At 33.2% G+C, this 22,235-nt stretch overlaps 2 protein-coding genes across 5 annotated transcripts in view; one reads left to right on the top strand and one right to left on the bottom strand.

Annotated features, from left to right (window-relative positions):
* gmfb (glia maturation factor, beta) overlaps positions 1 to 22,235 on the bottom strand; it is a 373,066-nt gene that overhangs the window by 64,698 nt on the left and 286,133 nt on the right. The window lies entirely within an intron of this gene.
* Positions 1 to 22,235, top strand: part of pacs2 (phosphofurin acidic cluster sorting protein 2) — a 49,231-nt gene that overhangs the window by 15,453 nt on the left and 11,543 nt on the right. For all 4 annotated transcript variants that reach the window (XM_051126935.1, XM_051126938.1, XM_051126936.1 and 1 more), the window contains exons 2-17: positions 4,205 to 4,292; positions 8,536 to 8,625; positions 9,024 to 9,149; positions 9,232 to 9,391; positions 11,446 to 11,519; positions 11,598 to 11,678; positions 11,805 to 11,864; positions 16,071 to 16,222; positions 16,327 to 16,417; positions 17,070 to 17,141; positions 17,974 to 18,101; positions 18,585 to 18,717; positions 18,826 to 18,930; positions 20,496 to 20,602; positions 20,700 to 20,854; positions 20,957 to 21,067. In XM_051126935.1, coding sequence (XP_050982892.1) covers positions 4,205 to 4,292; positions 8,536 to 8,625; positions 9,024 to 9,149; positions 9,232 to 9,391; positions 11,446 to 11,519; positions 11,598 to 11,678; positions 11,805 to 11,864; positions 16,071 to 16,222; positions 16,327 to 16,417; positions 17,070 to 17,141; positions 17,974 to 18,101; positions 18,585 to 18,717; positions 18,826 to 18,930; positions 20,496 to 20,602; positions 20,700 to 20,854; positions 20,957 to 21,067 — 1,733 coding nt within the window. The remainder of the gene's footprint in view (positions 1 to 4,204; positions 4,293 to 8,535; positions 8,626 to 9,023; positions 9,150 to 9,231; positions 9,392 to 11,445; positions 11,520 to 11,597; positions 11,679 to 11,804; positions 11,865 to 16,070; positions 16,223 to 16,326; positions 16,418 to 17,069; positions 17,142 to 17,973; positions 18,102 to 18,584; positions 18,718 to 18,825; positions 18,931 to 20,495; positions 20,603 to 20,699; positions 20,855 to 20,956; positions 21,068 to 22,235) is intronic.

Below are 22,235 nucleotides of genomic sequence, written 5' to 3'. Positions count from 1 at the left end.
TGTTTAATACTTTAGCTTAAATTTATTTTATTTAAGTTGTCAAGACAACATTTCTAAATTTCTAAATCAATATTTATAGTTTCAGATTTTTTTTTTAAATTAATAAAAACAGTTTTTAATGGTTTCAGTTTTTGAACAGTGATCATAGTACTGCTGTAATCTCTTGCCATTGTCCTTATGACGTCAAAGTCATGCATTTAAAAAAATACATTGCTGTTCAGTTTGCTGCCACTAGTGGTGCAAAAATCCTTTAAATTGTGGTCATGCCATAAGTTATAAGTTGTTCATGTTTATCTAAAGAACATTTCTTAAATGTAGTCAGAGCTGCAGGTTTGAGGGTGTAAATCTACTCACAGTGCCTGTGTGACTGTTGTTAAATGTCGGTGTCAGCTCTTATGTGTACTAATGCATCGGCTAATCCCGGTGTTCTGTCCGGGCCCGTAACCTGAGCATGGTTTCACCCCATAGCACTGCCCTTTCAGACTTACAGTTACAGTAGATGTGTGTGTAACCTGAGTCAGGAGTGACGAGAAATGAATTAAATTGATTTTGCTCTAATTCCCTCTGTGCTTTCAGAGTCTCTGCAGCATCTGCCAGAGAGAAACACACACAGTATCTGTAGGAGAGTGTGTGTAATGGAGCCGTGATTGAGTTTAGATCTAGCTGAGTGGAGTGAGACACGTTTATCTTTAACTCCAGAGAGGATGAACTGTCTTTGTTCTTCTGCGAGAGGTCATTGAGCGCTGTTAGATCTTTATAGGAGGTTGTACATAGTTATTAGAGGTGTTTGATTGACAAGTGTGTGTGTGCAGTGTGAGGCACGGCACACACACCTCACACCACACCAGCTGACATAATCAGCCTTTGTACTGAGAAAACAGAACATACATTTGTGTGTGTGGCCATTGTTTCCTGTCGTGTTTGTTGGTGGTCTCAATCATCAAGCTCTGACACAGCTCTCACTAATGTCAATTATTTTTACTCCATGTAATTATTATAAATATAGTGTGTTGGCTGTTTAAAACTACAGTCTGTAATTTGTTGTGAGTGTGTGATTAACTTGAAATATACAGTTGGGTCAAAATTTTACATAATCTGCAAAATGTTCATTATTTTACCAAAATAAGGGGGATCATACAAAATGCATGTTATTTTTTATTTTGTACTGACCTGAATAAGGTATTTCAAATAAAAGATGTTCACATATAGTCCACAAGAGAAAATAATAGTTGAATTTATAAAAATGACCTTGTTTACATACGCTTGATTCTTAATATTGTGTTGTTACCTGAATGAACCACAGCTGTGTTTTTTTTTTTTTTTTTTTAAGTGATAGTTGTTCATCAGACCCTTGTTTGTTCTTAATTTAAACTGCCTGCTGTTCTTCAGAAACTTTTTTTTAGGTCCTACAAATTTTTCAGCATTTTTATGTATTTGAACCCTTTCCAATAATGACTGTATGATTTTGAGATCCATATTTTCACACTGAGGACAACTGAGAGACTCATATGCAACTATTACAGAAGGTTCAAACGGTCACTGATGCTCCAGAAATAAAAAGATGGATTTAGAGCCGGGGGTGAAAACTTTTGAACAGAATGAAGATGTGTACATTTTTCTTATTTTGCCTAAATATCATTTTTTTTTTTCATTTAGTACTGCCTTTCAGAAGCTACAGAAGATACTTACATGTTTCCCAGAAGAAAAATAAGTTAAATTTACCCTGATCTTCAGATACAAAAGTTTTCACCCCCCAGCTCTTAATGCATTGTGTTTCCTTCTAAAGCATCAGTGAGCATTTGAGCCTTCTGTAATAGTTGCATATGAGTCTCTCAGTTGTCCTCAGTGTGAAAAGATGGATCGCAAAATCATACAGTCATTGGTGAAAAAAAATTTTTATAAAAAAAAGAATTATAAATTCAACTATTGTTTTCTCTTGTGGATTATATGTAAACATCTTTTATGTGAAATATCTTATTCAGGTCACTACTAAATAAAAAAAATAACATGCATTTTGTATGATCCCTCTTATTTTGGTAAAATAATTAACATTTTGCAGATTATGCAAGGTGACTTAAATTGTAGCAATAGCATAAAATCATCTTCCCCAATTATCTTTAGTCTACTATAATTTAAAATTGTCATTCTCATTACTGTAATGGAGAAATAAATGCATTATTTAAATTGTAAAGTATATGTGCAAAGTAAAATTAGAAGTCTTCCCCACATGACATTGTCTGTTATACTGTAATTAATTTATGTAATTAAAAATGAATTTAAATCATGCCTAAACAGAGATAATTGTTACTGTGCTACATACTGCTTAAATGCAAATTAGTTTTATTTATGTTATCAATTTATTAGTTTTCGGGCTAATTCAAAATGTGCCTAATTTTCCAATAATAAACTTGAAAAATTGATGTAATCAGCTACAGCCACAAAAACAAATTAAGTTTGTTTCTGTGGTTGCAAAAATAGTTTTTAATCAGTTAGTGTGTATGTGTAAGAGAAATGTGTGTACTGAAGAATTTTAGGTCATTAGCTGCAACTGCCATAACAAACCATTAAGTTTGTGTTTTTGTGGTTGCAAAAATAGTTTTTGTCAGTATATGTGGATGTGAGAGAGAAATGTGTGAATCTACTCAAAACCGCTGTGTGTTCCTTTGTTGCGGTCAGAGTTAGCATGCTAATCGCTCAGGGAAGAAGAATGGCTTTTGTCTGTGTGTGTGAGTGTGTGTGTGTGTGAGTGTGTGTGTGTGTGTGTGTGTGTGTGTGTGTGTGTGTCAAAGTGAGAATGGTGTGTGAACAATACCAGCCTTCAGATCACTCGAGAGATTGTACTGTGTGCCTCTTTCCTTCTCTCCTCCTTGTCCTCATAGTACCTGCTATGTGATTTGAATATATAAAGTGTTTCTCATTAATATTCTATGAGGTGCATGCATGTGGGTCCGTTTCCATTGGCTTCTCTCTCCTTGTTCGGGCTGCTCTGGGGCCTCTAGGGGCCTCTCCGGTCCCTTGATCACTTCCCACTGCGACATTCCTGACAATACTGACTCATCTCTGCTCCGACTCTCTCCCTGCATGACTGACGTTATCTCACTCTCTCTCTGTGACAGGGTTTTTTCCCTCCACAGTCAGTATGTAAAAGAACATTCCACCCCAAAAATGAAATAAAATAATTTTCTTTTTATAAACAATTAAAGTAAATGGCTGTCAAGCTGTTTAAATGACAAAAATCACCATAAACGCATCATTAAAGTATGCAGCTTGTACATTATGTTCCAAAATTCCGGAATCATTCAGTAGCTTTGTGCAAGAATCAAATGGAATTCTTTTGCAATTTAAATATGCGCATAAATTTGTCCCGCCTGCATTATTTAATTTCAGAGCTTTGGCTAAAGGGAAGATTATCTGCAATAATGATTTAATGTCTTTTTTTGGTCTACTAATCCTTTAATTCTGGAAATGTATGGCTCTGTGATGCAAATGTGGGAGTTTAGATTCTGTCCTCATTTGCATTGTCTCTCAGTACAGTGTTGAGGTTTACTGCCGTGTCAGAGCGATTGTGTGCATTTATTATGTTTTAGTAGAATGATTTTTGTTTTTGGCTTATTTGAACAGTTCCTCTTGCCTAAAATGACAAACACTCGATGGAACGTTTTGTAAACAGTTTTGTGTGCAAGTTTCCAGCGTACCGAAATCCCTGAACCCCACTTTATCAATCCCATAAATTCTAGCTGTTTTCTGGACTGATCTGTCCCATTTTGAAAGCTGCTCTGGGCCTGTTTTCAGCTTTAGACTTGAATCAGTCTGCGCAGTAGAGTTTATAGTTTAGTTTGAGAATAGTTGTTCTTAGGAAGATCAAGTTGTCTTTGGAAATTGAAGGTTCATACAGTGCCTTACTGATAAGAAACTCAGGATATAGAAAAAAGATTCTCAACTCACATCCTGTTACAGGAACAAACATATGGATCACATTCCCAAACATTTACTGATAAACAGCAACTGTCTATTCCTGTCTGTAAACCAGCTGTAAAGCAAAGGGATAATTTACCCAAAAATGACAGTTCTCTCCTTTATTTACTCATGTGCTGTCAACCATGGCACTTTTTCCACATGCTCGTTACAAAGATTGTTTCTCGATTAGCCAAATGTCAACTCTAATCACATTTTGTGTAAATAACATTGTTGTTTTTGTTTGTAGGTTGTGTAGCCTGACTTTGAAGAAGCTAGTTGTCATGAAGGAACTTGACAAGGAGCTGATTTCTGTTGTCATTGCAGTCAAGATTCAGGTTAGTAATCAGCTTCATAACGTGTATGTTATTTTTCAACTGAAGGGTGTCTAGATGTTTTTGCAACAAAGATCACAACATTTACATTTAAAGGGAAAGTTTATCTAAAATGGAAATTCTGTCATTAATTACTCACCCTCATGTTGTTCCAAACCTGTAAGACCTTCATCATCTTCAAAACACAAGTTAAGATATTTTTGATGAAATCCAAGAGCTTTCTGACCCTGCATAGACAGCAACTACCACATTTAAGACCCAGAAAGGTAGTAAGGACATTGTTAAAGGAGTCCACTTTCAGAACAAAAAATTTACAGATAGTTTACTCACCCCTTTGTCATCCAAGATGTTCATGGCTTTCTTTCTTTAGTCAATAAGAAATTTATGTTTCTTGAGGAAAACATTTCAGGAATTTTCTCCATATAGTGGACTTCAATGGTGCCCCCAATTTCAACTTCCAAAATGCAGTTTAACTGCAGCTTCAAAGGACTATAAATGACCCCGGCCAAGGAAAAAGGGTCTTACCTAGTGAAACAATTGGTTATTTTCAAAACAAATTAATAATTATATATATATACGTTTTCACCTCAAATGCTTGTCTTGTCTCGCCTCTGCGATGCGCATGTGTAGTCTGTGTAATCCAGGTCAATACACTTAGGGTATGTCGAAAAACTCCTGTCTCATCAAAATTGCCCTTTTACCATTTTTTTTTTTTTTTTTTTTTAAAGGGCGTTTGATCTTCTTTGCATGTTCACTTTGTGAACATCGGGTCAGTACTTCTGCAGCGGTGTAGGACGATTTTGAAGTTGGGGAAGAAAACGAGATGAGAGTTTTTCGACATACCCTAACTGTCTTGACCGTATTGAACCGGAAAAAAACAGAGTTCACGCAGACTTAGACAAGACAATTGTTTGAGGTTAAAAAGTATAGAAATTGTCGATTTGTTTCAAAAATGACTGATTGTTTTGCTAAGATAAGATCCTTCTTCCTCGGCTGAGATCGTAGATCGTAGAGAAACATAATTTTCTTATTGACTGAAGAAAAAAAGGCACAAACATCTTGGATGACAAGGGGGTGAGTAAATTATCTGGAAATTTTTGTTTTGGAAGTGAACTTCTCCTTTACAATAGTCCATGTGACAACAGTGGTTCAACTGTAATTTTATGAAGCTACGAGAACTTTTTGTGTGCAAAGAAAACAAAAATAATGATTTTATTCAACAGTTTCTTCTCAAGTTCAGGAGTACTACCTTTTTAGGCCTTGAACGGGCCAGTTGCATTGCTGTCTATGCAGAAAGCTCTTGGATTTCGTCAAAAATACCTTAATTTGTGTTCTGAAAATCAGCGAAGGTCTTATGGGTTTAGAACGACATGAGGGTGAGTAATTAATGACAGAATTTTCATTTTTGGGTGAACTATCCCTTTAATGTAGAGGTGTCAAACTCTGGTCCTGGAGGGCCTCAGCCCTGCAGAATTTAGATGAAACCCTAATTAAACACACCTGATCCAACTAATCAAGTCCTTTAGGCTTAATTGAAAACTGCATAGTATGTGTGTTGAAGCAAGGTTGGGACAAAACTCTGCAGGGCTGCGGCCCTTCAGGAACTGAGTTTGACACCCCTGATTTAAGGCAATAAACTAAATATTCTAAGAGGGTTACAATACATGAGATTCTGAAATGAACTAAAGTGTAGTCTATTAAATTATCAAGTGTTAAACCACCAAAGAGTCTTATGCCTTATTTACACTAGTGCATTTAGATTTATAACAGCATTTTAAAATGAAAACAATCCTCGCCTACACTGGCATTTTCACTGCGTTTTAGAAATGATCTCCGTCCACGCTACACAACTGGAAATGTAGGTCACATGATGGTTTATAATGAGCATGATGTTATTGTTTACATGGTCATCAAGGATACGCAGAGCGAATGTGGGTAGCCATGGCATAGTTTTCAAAAGTCTCCATTTTTGTCTGTTTACACTAAAATGTAACCCTGGAGTTTTCAAACTAAAACAGGGTCAGCAGCGTTTTTGAAAGTCTCAAACTGTTTTGCTAGAACGAACTTTTATTTTTTTTTGGTGCCCTCATAGTTAAGGCGACATGCCTCTATGATTTTTGTTTTAACAAACATCAGTAGACACCCAGTATATAATGGTACTACACAGTGTGTAATTTGTTGCCCTAATTATCTAAATGTAGTTGTAAATTAAGGTAGTAAGTAAGGTAAGATAAAAACACAAAAAGAACTTGTTAAACACTTTCACTCAGACAATTAATCAAAGTTTGTAATTAAAGGGATTCCTCATTAAAACACAACACAAGTTAATTTATGAAAATAATCTGCTTTGCAAAACAATTTATGATGTATTTATTTGTAAAATAATGCAAAATGATTCACAAAACATTTAGTGTTTGCAGTTCAAATTCTTAATTCTTTGGCAGTCCATCTTTCAGTAAGGCTAATGGTTTGACCTTGAGATTAACTTTTTTTTGCAAGCCAATAAAACTCATCTTTCCATTTAAAGAAAAAATGTATAAAATTATAACATACTATTTGTTCATACACAAAAAAATACATTTATACAACAATACATTTATCTCTTATTTGACGTAACAATGTACTTAAATGGCTGAAAATTGCAGAAATGTGTTGATTTCTGAAGGGTCCCAAAGCAACAAAGTTTTTTGGTTGTCTTTGCATGAGCTCCCCTCAGACAGCATGCACATGAAGGGGCACATAGGGCTAACTCAACATTGCCAAATGTGATTGGTATGCAAGAAAAAAAGGTCAGGGAATTAACAAACCACTGGAGTGGTTAAAATAATGACTAGCATAAGATACGATTTTCCTTTTTTTTAAATTTGACTTCAAAGTTGAAAGTGGGCTTAAAGGGTATACTTACCCCATGCATTTTAAAATGAAAATACACTAGTGTTAACAACCTTACAAGCAATTAATTTTTAGAGTCCCCTCAAAGAATTCAAATATATATCAACATCTTTAAAGGAGAAGTCCACTTCCAGAACAACAATTTACAGATAATGTACTCACCCCCTTGTCATCCACAATGTTCATGTCTTTTTTTCTTCAGTCAAAAAGTGTTTTTTTTGAGGAAAACATTTCAACATTTTTCCCCATATAATGGACTGCTATGGTGTCCCGATTTTGAACTTCCAAAAAGCAGTTTAAATGCAGCTTCAAACTATCACAAATGCGGTTGTAAAGGATCCCAGCCGAGGAAAAAGGGTCTTATCTAGCGAAACAATCAGTTATTTTCATTAAAAAAATACAATTTAAATACTTTTTAATCTCAAACGCTTGTCTTGCCTTGCAGTCCTTGAACTCTGTGTATTCCAGCTCAAGACAGTTAGGGTATGTCGAAAAACTCCAATCGTATTTTCTCCCTTAACTTCAAAAATCATTTCAAAATCATCCTACATCGCTGCAGAAGTACCGACCCAGTCTTTGCAAAGTGAACATGCAAAGAAGATCAAACAGCCTTAACCAAAAAGTTAAAACAGCGATATACGACAATCTTGAAGTTGAGGGAGAACATGAGATGGGAGTTTTTCGACATACCCTAACTGTCATGAACAGGAACAAAAACAGTCCAAGCAGAGTAAGACAAGATGAGTGTTTGGCATTAAGAAGTATATAAATTGTATTATTTTTATTAAAGTAACCGATCAGTACGCTAGATAAGACCCTTCTTCCTCGGCTGCGATCATTTACAAATGCATTTGGGATTGTTTTAAGCCGCATTTAAACTGCATTTTGGAAGTCCATTATATTAGCAGTCCATTATATGGGGAAAAATGCTGAAAAGTTTTCCTCAAACAACATAATTTCTTCACGACTGAAGAAAGAAAGACATGAACATCGTGGATGACAAGAGGGTTAGTAAATTATTTGTAAGTTGTTGTTCTGGAGGTGGAGTTCTCCTTTAATGAAAATAAAAATAAAGATAATTTCTTTGAACATTTGTATTAATGAATATAATATTTAGCTAGGGCCAGCAATAAAATAATTATAAACATAATATGAAAAGGCTCTGTCTTAAAAGATTTTTCATGAATACACAATGAGAATAAATTCCTTTTGGCAAAATTAGAAAGGGCCAGCACTTCTACAATAAACATAAACACAAATTAAGCGGATAATTGTTTCTTCAGAGTGATGACAGAAGGAAAAATTGGGTTAAATACTGCATGTGTGTCAATAAAGTGACTGTTTGTGCCTGTAGGGCTCCAAACGAATCCTGCGCTCCCATGAGATAGTGCTGCCTCCTGCTGGTGGGGTTGAGACTGATCTCGCTCTCACATTTTCACTACAGGTAAAGATGTCCTCAAAACACACTTTTTCGAATTGCGCAGTAATAAATGGCTCAAAAAGCATTGGCTCTGTTCCAAAACTTAGTGAACTGCCTACATGGGCAGCTGCCTTGCCTGATTGATTTGGAACACTGCATCACTCTTTGCAGTGCATTGTGGGAATGCTTCCACAGCATATATGCAAGTATACATGCTGCACAGCCTTGAAATTGAAAACAAAAGGAAGATCTAGAAACACCCTTTGCTTTAAAAGTGTGCCTGCAAATGCTCCCTGTGTAGGCAGCTAACTAGGTTTTGAAGCAGAGCCAATATTGCTTTCAAGACATAATAGTGTTTTATGACATTGAATTTGATGTTTTTCCTGTCTCTCTTCTGTCTGTGCATGTTTGTATGTGAACAGTACCCTCATTTTCTGAAACGTGAAGGAAATAAGTTGCAAATCCTGCTTCAGCGGAGGAAGAGGTACAAAAACCGGACAATTTTGGGTTACAAGACGTTGGCTGCTGGTTCTATAGACATGGCAGAGGTATTTTGTATTTCTCATTGAGGTTAATAGAAACTTTTGAAGCATACACAAGCTTATGTGCTGATTGTTTGTGTTTGTGTAGGTGATGCAGCATCCTGCCGAAGGTGGGCAGGTCTTGGCTCTTTGCAGTAATCAGAAGGAGTTTCTGGGTAAAGTTGCTGAGATTTGGATCTATTCCCTGTCCAGTCAGCCTATAGACCACGAGGAGGCAGCCATTCTTGGACAGAAAATCAAATGTTCAGGTAAAAAATAATCCAAACATACACATAGATTTTTAATTAGTCTTTAACATGTCATTGGCAATAACAAATTGTGTTCTTTATGGGTGATGTGAAGGTATACACTAAACAGGTGTTTTGTTTGTATATTGTGTATTTTAAGGCCAAGTCACACCACACAGACAAATGGCAACAAACATGTTTGTTGGGTCAGTGTGTGTACTGCTGTCAGCGTCTGTTGCCGTTTGTCTGAGTTTGTTTTCACCCGACTGAACATGTTCAGTCAGCATTTACTGGTGTCTGTTAGGTCACTGTGAACATGAGTTATTTTTCATAAAATTGTAAATTCAACGGTTGACTTGTTTGTTGGCATCTGTCTGTGCATTGTGAATTGGCCTTTAGTGTGACTGGAACACCTTATCCAGTAACAATTTTTTTTTTTTTTTAATTTAAGATTTCAGCCAATAACTGGATGTTTAATTCGGCCTATTTTGAAATTTAGATCCTCCTGTAGTATTAGCTTAAAGGCATAGTGATAGATCATGGCAAAGTTTTAACCATTTAATAGCGTTATCTCTTGAGTGCTTTCCCTTTAAGAGCATATCAGCATGAGATGGTGTACATGTTTATTCATAAAAAGTTAATTTCTTACGAAAAAAAAAAAATATTTAATTTAATTTAATTTATTTATTTTTTATTTATACTACAAATTCCCAAACTTTTTTGTCCGCAGAACCCATTTGACCTGAATATTTACATGAAGTACACCCTAAAATTTAATATTTAAAAGTTAATATTTCAGTAATTCATGGTTCTCTACTGCTGGTTAATGCTCACATGACATACAGGTAAACAAATTAAATATTTATTTTTTTATATATTAAAAAAAATTGTTTTGGGCTTTTTTTTTATGTACACTATCAATCGAAAGTTTCTGAAGAGTAAGATTTGTAATGTTTTTTTAAAGTAGTTCTGTTCACCAAGCCTACATTTATTTGATCCAAAGTACAGCAAAAACAGTAAAATTGTGAAATATTTTTACTATTTAAAATACGTGGATTCTATATGAATATATTTTAAAATGTAATTTATTCTTGTGATTTAAAGTTACGTTTTCAACATCATTACTCCAGTCTTTAGTGACACGTCATCCTTCAGATTTTTTTTTTTTTTTTGGGAAAGAAATAATAAATATTAACACTTTTATTTAGCGAGGATGCTTTAAATTGATCATAAGTGATGATAAAGACATTTATAATGTTACAAAATATTTCTGTTTCAGATAAATTCTGTTCTTCTGCGCTTTCTATTCATCAAGGAAATTTGAAAAAATTCTACTGTTTTAACATAATAATAATAATAATAACAACAACACCAATAATACAAATAATAATAAATGTTTTTTGAGCAGCAAATCAGAATATTAGAATGATTTCTGAAGGATCGTGTGACTGGAGTAATGATGCTAAAATTCAGCTTTGATCACAGGAATAAATGACATTTTAAAATATATTCAAATAGAAAACAGTCATTTTAAATAGTAAAAATATTTTAAAATTTTACTGTTTTTGCTGTATTTTGGATCATATAAATACAGGCTTGGTGAGCAGAAGAGACTTCTTTAGAAAACATTAAAAATCTTACTGTTCAGTAGTGTAAATAATATATTGTCAATTCATCAGTCATCAAGCATTATATAAAATTAATCATTGGTTTGTCATAGCTGGAACACTGTATTGACCATTCAGTATTCAAGAATGGATCTGTTCTTTTTATACAATACAATATTTATTTATAAAGCACATTTAAAAACAACCAGAGTTGACCAAAGTGCTTTTTTAAGTCTAGATCTAGGCATGACAAATAGACCAAGATTGCTGGATCTCAATGTTCTAGAAGGGGTGTATGGGCGGAGCAGGTCTGTAATGTACTGAGGGGCAAGATTATTAAGGGCTTTATAGACGAATAGTAGAATTTTAAAATCAGTCCTATATTTAATGGGTAGCCAGTGCAGTGCAGATAAAATGGGAGTTATCTATATATGGGAGTTTTATAATATTATTTGTTTGACTTTGTAGATAATTACTCTGAAGAAGAGTATGAAAGCTTCTCATCGGAGCAGGAGGCCAGTGATGATGCAGCACAAGGACAGGTGATTACAAACACACGCAAACAAAGCAACCTCACTATCCTCTTTTTCTGCTGACTCATGTATGTACATGCTCCTCAGGATCTTGAGGATGACGAGTACGAGATAAGAAAACCAAAAAAGCAGAGAAGGTCAATAGTCCGGACGGCATCGATCACCAGGGTAAGAACGCCATAGAGCAATGAGAATTTACTCACTGTAATCATACCTGTCAGATGTGATCGTACAGTAAACAGACTGTTAATATCAGTGTGTATGTCTGTGTGTGTGCTTGTCTTTCTCCATTAGCAGCAGAACTTTAAGCAGCGCGTGGTGGCATTGCTCAAACGCTTCAGAGTTTCTGATGAGGTGAGTAAATATGGAGCATGTTTGTTCTGAAGTGTTTAAATACATGTTGTCAGGTTGTGCTGGTTGACTTGTGCAGTGAACCAAATTTCTTATGGGACCAAATCCATGTTTGTGTGCAACTTAGTTTGTGTTTAAATAAATTTACTTTAGGTTTACTAAGACCTCTCACCTGCGACATGATAGGTAGTCTAAATATTATGAAGTCAAGTCAAGCCACCTTTACAGTGTAGCGTTATGTAAAATATGAAACTGTGTAAAGTTCAAATTTTACACTACCATTTAAAAGTTTTTGTACAGTAAGTTTTTAAATGTTTTTTTAAAGAAGTCTCTAATGATCACAGAACCTGCATTTATTTGATCCAAAGTACAGCAAAACAGTACAATTTTGAAATATTTTTACTATTTAAAATAACTGTTTTCTATTTGAATATATTTTAAAATGTAATTTATTCCTGTGATTTTAAAGCTGATTTTTTAGTATCATTACTCCAGTCACATGATCCTCATTCTAATATTCTGATTTGCTACTCAAAAACATTTTTTGTTATTATTATGTTGAAAACAGCTGAGTAGAATTTTTTTCAGGTGTTTTTGATGAATAGAAAGTTCATAAGAACAGCATTTATCTGAAATAGAAATCTTTTGTAATATTATAAATGTCTTTATTATCACTTTTGATCAATTTAAAGCATCCTTGCTAAATAAAAGTATTAATTTCTGTAATTTCTTTCCCCCAAAAAGCTAAACAAAACAAAAATCATACTACAGACTACTGACTATCTGTTGAATGGTAAAGTGCAGGGGTGCTCAACCCTGTTCCTGGAGATTGACTTTCCTGCAGAGTTCAGCTCCAACCCTGACCATACACACCTGAACCAGCTAATTAGGATCTCAGGGAGCACTTGATAATTACAGACAGGTGTGTTTGATTAGGGTTGGAACTAAGCTCTGCCGGAAAGTTGATCTCCAGGAACAGGGTTGGGCACCCCTGCTGTAGTGTATAATGTTACAAAAGCTTTTCATTTCAGATAAATGTTGATCTTTGGATCTTTCTATCCATCAAAGAATCGTGAAAAAAATGTACCCAACTGTTTTAAATATTGATAATAATAATAAAAAATGTTTTTTGAACAGCAAATCAGCATATTAGAATTATTTCTAAATGATCATGTGACACTGAAGGCTGGAGTTGAAAATTTAGTTTGATCACAGGATTAAATTACATTTTAAAATATATTCAAATAGAAAGCAGTTATTTTAAATAGTAAAAATGTCACCATATTACTGCTTTTGCTGTACTTCGGATCAAATAAATGCAAGCTTGGTGAGCCGAAGGTAATTCTTTAAAAAAACATCAAAAACTTTTGACTGGTAGTTTATGAAACAAGTTTGATTCCTCAAGCTTCAACCAAGGAAGCAACAGTAGCAAGGAACCCAAACTCCACTTTAATAATGAATTAATCGACGAGGTTTGATTTTTATAATTTATTTTACCTAATAAAGTAATTTTTTTTTAGTTGTAGGAAGGTGATTAGTTCTCCTGTTGTGTGATTCTGTTCAGTCTGTGATCAGTCTTGCCTGGCTCCACAGATTAATTTAGCCGTGCATAATCAGCACTGCTACGGAAACCCAATCCTTGTTTGCTGATAATCTTACCAAGTGGAGTTCTGGACAATGAGAGCAGGACTGACACAAGGACTTCGGCTATACTATTTTCATGGCTTCTGTGGTGTATAGTGTGTATACTGTTAACATTATGCAATGTATACACTGTAAATACTTATATGAGCTGCTGTAGTTGCCAAAGCAGAGTTTATCCCCACAAAATGCCCGCAAAGCACTCGATTTGACCCTCAGTTTTCATTGTAACAAACTTAAAAAATGTTTTACATTATTAGACACACTTTACACATAATTGGATGAAAAAAAGACTTGGTAAATTAACCATGCAAAATGAGGAGGTCATGTGACAAACATAGTATAAAGAAGTTTATACGGTATATCCATAATAGTATTCAGTAAGTAGTAAGCAAGTATTCTGTTCCTGCACTAGTCTATACATTCAATGTTTTAGACAAGCGTACCAAAAAAGAAAATGCTGATCACAGCAAAATAAACACATGCCACATTGGGTTCAGAGGTCAGTCCTCTTGTGAAGGACAGGAAGTGTGTGGTGATGTGCAGAAGCAGCAGTGACGTCCAGCAGGACAGAAACATGATCTCATCAGCATTATGTCTCAGGTTACTTCCTGTTCTGACAGGACGCTGATTCTTATTATGGAACCTTCTGAAGCCTGACCGAAGGTTTTCACTATTTTATTACAGGAAGTTATTTAGCAGTTTGAACTGTCAGCAGAGTTACTAGCTTGCAACGTACTAAATATTACCCAGTATATTGTATACTGACTACTGTTTCAAAAACAGCAGTATGAGAAATGGTATAGCCAATAATCAATAAAACATCTCAAACAGTTGTATGATACATTGTCACATGACCTCATAATGTTGCATGTTTAATTTAGCAAGTGTTGTGCCTGTATAATATAGAAATAAAAAATGTTATTATGCATTTTAGTCCACTTTGTGTAAAATATCCAGTATAGTTTCTGTTAATTAAAATAAAGATTCAAATATAAATATTGGATGAAAAACTTTGAAATGTTGCCCTGATAGCTTACGGAAATAAAATGAGTTTAAGTACTGAAATTACTGAAATTAAAACTTTTTGACTAATAAAGATACAAAATTACTACAAAATACACAATTTAAATGAAAATTGAAAAAAAAAATAAAATAAAAGCTAAATTTAAAAATAAATAGATACTGCAACAGTAAATAACACTGGTGTAAAAATGTTATTTGGTATTCCAGTAAAATAATAAATCAAGAAAGAGATACATTTGAAAAAGTTTATTTATACTATAGCATATTTAATACACAGTGGTAATTCAAAGTGCTTTAAATATTTTTTAAACAGTATACACACTACATACTGCAGTAATATGCTAGCATGTGGTTGTCAATACTTAAAAAAACAATGATTAACTTTGTCTGAGACTTTGAACATTTTTATTTTTTACTAAATTGATATCTTATGTACAGTGAAAACAAACTCTTTAAAATTGAATGTTGGAATTTGATTTGAGATTTATAATCATCATGTTATAAACTAAATACTTACATTACATCTAATATAGTAGCAGAAAAATAACATTAGTGCATTTAGCTCAGCTGAAATCTGTTAAGAAGCTGGATTTACATTGAACATGGATGGTTGCAAGCAAAGTCCTTGATTGATTTCCTCTCTCAATAAAAATTTTCAGGAACATCACATGCCGCTTTGGGATCGATTGCCCTGCAGCTGAGTCTGGGCATTTTCTGTTTCATCAGATTATGCTTGACCCTGTGTCTCACCATCCCTCACTCTACTGCCCTGCACGGTCATGCAGTTTAAATGAGGAATAAATAATGTTTAAAGAGACCTATTATGCCCTTTTTTACAAAATGTAATATAAGTCTCAGGTGTCCCCAGAATGTGTCTGTAAAGTTTCAGCTCAACATACCCCACAGATTATTTATTATATAATTTTGTAAATGCCTATTTTGAGTGGAAGCAGACATATGCTGTTTTCGTGCATGTCTCTTTAAATGCAAATGAACTGCTGCTCCCCACCCCATTTTTCAGAATAGGGCTGAATAGAACTAATAATACTCTTTCATGTCTTGTTGCGCTTAAACTGTCAAATACATAAGTTTATGTTAAAAACTCACACAAGTTACAAAAACAGTCAGAATGTCTGTGAAGGTGAACAGCTGGGAAAGAAATCAATGTTTATATTAGATCTGTGTGGCAGCAGCATAATATACAGTAAATAAATCAATAAATTCACTGCTCTCTTGTCTCCTCTGAGGCTGGGACTCTAAATAGTGTTCTGTTCTCATCTGTGCAGCCAAAGACAGAACAGTTAGCATGCTTTACTCCAACTTTTGCCATGGCATTAGAACTGGTATACCGCTGTCGCTTGCAAAAACTAAATGCCGTGGGTGGAAACATGCAGATTAAGGGGCAGAGAAAGGCTTACCAAAGAAATTTAGTTTTCCTTTTTCACGTTTTCTGGGTTGGTAGATGCACCGGAGACCCGATTATAGCACTGAAACTCGGAAAAAGTCAGAATTTCATGAAATGTCACCTTTAAATGTTTGTAGGTGTTAGACTCGGAGCAGGACCCAGCTGAGCCACCTCCAGAAGTAGAGGAAGATCTGGATCTGGAGAGTTTAGAGTTTGAGAATCCGAGTGACAGTGGACCAGATCTTGATGACGATGAAAGTGTTCTCAGCACCCCAAAACCTAAACTTAAGTATGCTTCAGAGAGTTTGTTCATTAGTGTTTATTTAGTGCCTATGTTAATGTTGAGATGTGTTATTTTATTAACCCTTTTTTTTGTGTCTGTGTGTGGTTTAGGCCATATTTCGAAGGAATTTCTCTATCCAGCTCTCAGACAGAAATTGGCAGCATTCACAGCGTTAGGAGTCACAGAGAGCCGCCCAGTCCAGTAAGAACACATTCATGTGTTTAGAAGATATTTAAAAGCACACATAACATACACTTAAAGTGACTTGAAAAAAAGCTAATTATACTAACCTAATACTAACCCTTTCCAAATATATATGTGCCGTTCAAAAGTTTGGTAAGTAAGTTTTTTTTTTTTGGAAAGAATTTGAAACATTTATTCAGCAAGGACACATTAAATTAATCTAAATATTTATGATGTTACAAAAGATTCTATTTCAAATAATTGTTCTTCTATTGAATATTCTATTAATTTAAAAATCCTAAAAAAATGTTTCCACAAAAATGTTAAGCATTTTGATGATAATAAAAAATGTTTCTTAATTATCAATGTCATCATATTAGAATGATTTCTAAAGGATCATGAAAATGACTGCTGAAAATTCAGCTTTGCCATCAAAGGAATAAATTATATTTTAGAATATTAAAATAGAAAACTCATTAGCAGCATTAGAGACTTCTTCAGAAACATTAAAAACCTTACTGAACCCAGACTTTGGAATGGTACTATATATAGACATTTATTTTTTTAACCAGTATTCCTTATGGGAAGAAAGTATAAGCTAGGTTAGAAACACTTCAGTTTAATCACTCCTCAGCTAACTCTCTACCTCTGTCTTTCTTTCTCTGTTCAGATGGATCCTGATAAAATAAGGGCTGTAGGTGGAAAGTTTCAGATGGATAATGAATCTGATAATGTTTCAATGGTACGTCATTCACTATTGTAAGATATTCACTGAATATCAGATCAAGACTCAAAAGACTGTTTGTTTTGAGATGAGCCCTGACAGATGCTCTAAAGCTGAATCACAGCTAATGATTCACCCACACTGAGTCAACATGTGGTGTGTTTGCTGCAGTGAAAAATACTGTCATTTTGTACACGTGTCTAAACTTGTATCAGGTCAAATATCAATTTTCTGATAATGTAACATATTTTGCTTTTATAATATGTCTTTTTATTTGACATTTAAGTTTCTTTATTTGACCATCTCGCAACATATGTGACCCTGGACCACAAAACCAGTCTTAAATCGCTGGGGTATATTTGTAGCAAGAACCACAAATACATTGTATGGGTCAAATTTATTGATTTTTGTTTTATGCCAAAAAGCATTAGGATATTAAGTAAAGGTCATATTCCATGAAGATATTTTGTAAAATTCGTACTGTAAATATATCAAAACTTAATTTTTGATTAGTAATGTGCAATGTTAAGAACTTTTTCTGGACAACTTTAAATGTGATTTTCTCAATATTTTAATTTTTTTTTGCACCCTCAGATTTTCAAATAGTTGTATCTCGACCAAATATTGTTCAATCATAGCAAACCATACATCAATGGAAATCTTATTTATTCACCTTTCAGATGATGTATAAATCTCAATTTGGAAAAATTTAACCTTATGACTGGTGTTGTGGTCCAGGGTCACATATGGATATAAGAGTGTTTTATATCATCCTTACATCATCCTTCAAAAATTAGTACTTAAGTATTGTGTTTTTGAAGTTTTATTATGTGTGTCTTTGGGCTTTTAGGGTCATCCTGAGGTTGTGACCCCTACCACAGAACTGGAGATGATGGACAACATGGACTCTTTCATGGAAAGGTTGCCTCCTACTGGCCGGATGACCAAAACAGAGTCACTTATCATTCCATCAAACCGGTGAGGATACATAAACACTTTATCAGTGCGGTTAGATTAAGAGAATATAATAGATTTGACCTATTTTAGATTACTGTCAAGGTGCTGTACTTTTTTTTTTTTTTTTTATGGAAGCCTGTTTCTGCCACTGAATTTAAAAAACAAAAAAATAAAAGATTATTGCAGCCAATCTCACAATTCTGACTTTTTTTTTTCTCAGAATTGCATTATACAAACTCACAATTCTGACTTTTTTTTCTGTGAGATATAAACTCACAATTGCAAGTTATGAAGTCAGAATTGTAAGATATAAACTCGCAATTCTGTGAACATATCAGTCTTTTAGTTTATATGACACAAATCTGAGGAAAAAAAGTCAGACATGCGAGATAAAAAGTCAAATTTACTTTTTCAGTGGAGGAAACGGGCTTCCATACCATTGTGTTTAGTGTATTTGTTAAAAAAAAATCTGCAATATGAGCAACTTTTTCTCTTCATCTGAAGAGTGGAGCCAAAGTTGGCAGGGCGACGAGGACGGAGCACATCACTTAAAGAGAGGCAGCCCAGTCGACCGCCTAACGAGAGGGCCAACAGTCTGGACAACGAGCGCTCGTTTGACACACGCTGCCACCTACAGGTCAGATAGATCCTTGCTGCATACAGCAAATACACTTCTGTTAGTAAACAGAAGCAGCTGTTTCTTCTTTTATTTTAACCAATTGTGTTGTCTGTTTGGTTCGGATAGATTCCACGTAAAACAGTTTATGACCAGCTGAACCACATCCTGGTGTCAGACAGTCATCTTCCCGACAGCATTATCCTCATTAACACCTCAGACTGGCAGGGCCAGGTATGATTGACAGCTGTCAACACAACATGGCAGTTTCTGTGATGGCACATATTGCGAATTATCAGCTGTAGATTTTGGCCAGTGACTTATAGCTTACATATTGGTATCATTTTATGTGTATTTTTAGACTGCTAATGTTTTTTTTAAAGAATTGTCTTCTGCTCACCAAGCCTGCGTTTATTTGATCCGAAACATGGCAAAAGCAGTAATATTGTGAAATATTTTTATTATTTAAATAACTGTTTTCTATTTGAATATATTTTAAAATGTACTTTATTCCTGTGATCAAAGCTAAATTTTTAGCATCATTACTCCTGTCTTCAGTGTCACTCGATCCTTCAGAAATCATTCTAATATGCTGATTTGCTGTTCAAGAAACATTTTTTTTATTATTAGTATCAATATTTAAAACAGTTGAGTACTTTTTTTTTTTTTTTTTAGGATTCCTTGATAAACAGATCCAAAGATCAGCATTTATCTGAAATAAAAAGCTTTTGTAACATTATACACTATATCATTCAAAAGCTAGGAGTCAGTATTTTTTTTAGGGTGGGGGGGATGCTTTAAATGATGATAAAGACATTTATAATGTTACAGATGATTTCTGTTTCAGATATATGCTGTTCTTCTGAACTTTCTATTCATCAAAGAAACCTGAAAAAATTCTACTCAGCTGTTTTCAACATAATAATAATAATAATAATAATAATAATAAAAATTTTGAGCAGCAAATCAGAATATTAGAATGATTTCTGAAGGATCATGTGACTGGAGTAATGATGCTAAAAATTCAGCTTTGAAATCACAGGAATAAATTCCTTTTTAAAATATATTCAAATAGCAAACAGTTATTTTAAATAAAAACATTTTGGAATTTTTTTACAGCTTTTGTTGTACTTTGAATCAAATAAATGCAGGCTTGGTGAGCAGAAGAGGCTTATTTAAAAAAAAAAACATTAAAAATCCTACTGTTCAAAAACTTTTGACTGGTAGTGTATTTTTAATCGTAATACAGTTTTTATTTTTTCTGTGAATATTACAAAAGCACACAAATTCTGCACATTTTTAAAAAATACATGCCATTCCGAGGTCTGGCGCTGGTCATTATTTAATTTTTTTTTGTCCTTTATACTCATCACGGCTAAAAAATAGAAAAATAATTAGTATCAACAACACAGTAAAAATAAATATATTTGCTATTTAATTTTTTTTCAATATATTTTAAAATGTAATTTATTCCTGTGATGGCAAAGCTGAATTTTCAGCATCATTATTCCAGAACTCTACAGAAATCATTCTAATATGCTGATTTGATGGTCAAGAAACTTTTTAATTCATCCTTACAGAATAAAAGTATGAATGTCTTTTAAAATAAATCATACTGCTCACAAACTTTTGAATAGTAGAGTATATTTTTAATAACCATGACTAAATGAATCTGCTAAATGAAATACTTAAAAAAAAAAAAAAATCATAAATAAGATTCATAGCATTTGGAATAATAAGCCTGGCATTAGTACAAAAACACATTCATATGTAACTCTTTTCCTGTCTTTTTGTTTCAGTATGTATCTGAGGTGTTGCAGAATCACGGTCTTCCTGTTGTGTGTACATGCACCACGGCTGACATACAGGCTGCTTTCAGCACCATCATCTCTCGCATACAGAGATTGTGAGTCAGACACTTCATTTGAAGCACTTCGGCCATTTGAGGAGAGGAGAGTGACACACTATGTACTTACTTCTCTTTTTTTCCCCTTTTTCTCCAGTTGTAACAGTAACTCAGTCACACCGTCTCCTGTGCGAATCGGAGTAGCAGGAGCTCAGCATTACCTGTCTGTCGTTTTGCGTTTGTTTGTGGATCACCTGACACATAAAACTCCCGACTGGCTCGGATACCTGCGATTCCTTATTATCCCTCTTGGTAAGTGCACGAGTCGGGGATAAAAATGAGCAGGCACTAGCCAATAAAAAAAACACTACAATAAAGTAGTAAAAAAACCCCAAAAAAAACGTGTATTTGTAGGGGTTCATCCAGTGGCTAAATATCTGGCCAGTATAGACTACAGATATAACAGCCTGTTCCAGGACTCAGCATGGAAAGATCTTTTCCACAAACCAGAAGCGCCGACCTCAGGTAACCTTCTCTACTCATTCATTCATCATTCTATCCATCTTCAAATATATATATATACATGTACACACATATAATTTTACTTATACACAATACATATTATATTTTTATATAATGTATATTATTATAAAATATAATATGTTAATATTGTTTAATTAGAAATTTTTAAATATTGAATTAAATATTGTAATAATATATTTCTATATTGTGAAAAATATTTTATATTCTATTTCTTAAATAATTAAAATATAATTAAATATATGTCTTCTATAAAAGTGTAATATATTTTGTTATTGTTGTGTATTTTATTTAACTATTTCATAATGATTTTAAAATATATTAAAATGTTACTTTATTGTCTATGCAGTGTAATATATTCTTTTTAAATAATAATATAATTGTTAAATAGATTAAAATGTATGTATATGTATAGCACATAAGTCTATAGAGAGAGACTTTTATTTGCTTTTTATATTAAATTAATTCATAATATCAGTATTAAATATATTACAATACATTTTTCCATATAGTGTAATACATAACGTTTTAATTATTAATAATATTATTTTAATAATTGAATAATATTTTTATATGTGCATATATAAATGTATATAAATGTAAATGAGCACTTTTTTAAACAATTTAAATATAATGTAATACATTTCTATTATATAAAAGTGTAATATGTTTTGTTATTTTGTAATTTTTAAGATTTTTAAATATAATTACTATTTTGTTTATATAGTGTAATGTTCTTTTAAAATAATAATTTAATTCTTAAATAGACTAAAATATGTGTATACATTTATTATCTATTATCTATATTTTATTTTATTTTAATTATTTTATTTACTGTTTCAAGTATTAATGTTATTTTAAAATATGTGTACAGAAATGTAAATGAGCACTTTTTAAAATAATTGTAATATAATTTCTATTATATTGTAATATTGTAATATAATTTCTATTCTATTATGTAATATTATATTTCTATTATATAGAAGTACTGTAATATATATTTTTTAATTTTTTATATATATATATATATATATATATATATAATATTTATTAATTAAATAAATAATTCAGAATATCAATATTAAATATATTTAAATTCTTAATTTTTCTATGGTGTAATATATACCATGTTTTAATTATTAATAATGTTACT

Source organism: Labeo rohita, chromosome 13, assembly GCF_022985175.1.
Source record: "Labeo rohita strain BAU-BD-2019 chromosome 13, IGBB_LRoh.1.0, whole genome shotgun sequence".
In the NCBI taxonomy this organism is placed as follows: Eukaryota; Metazoa; Chordata; class Actinopteri; order Cypriniformes; family Cyprinidae; genus Labeo; species Labeo rohita.
This window is presented reverse-complemented; position numbering and strand designations above follow the sequence as displayed.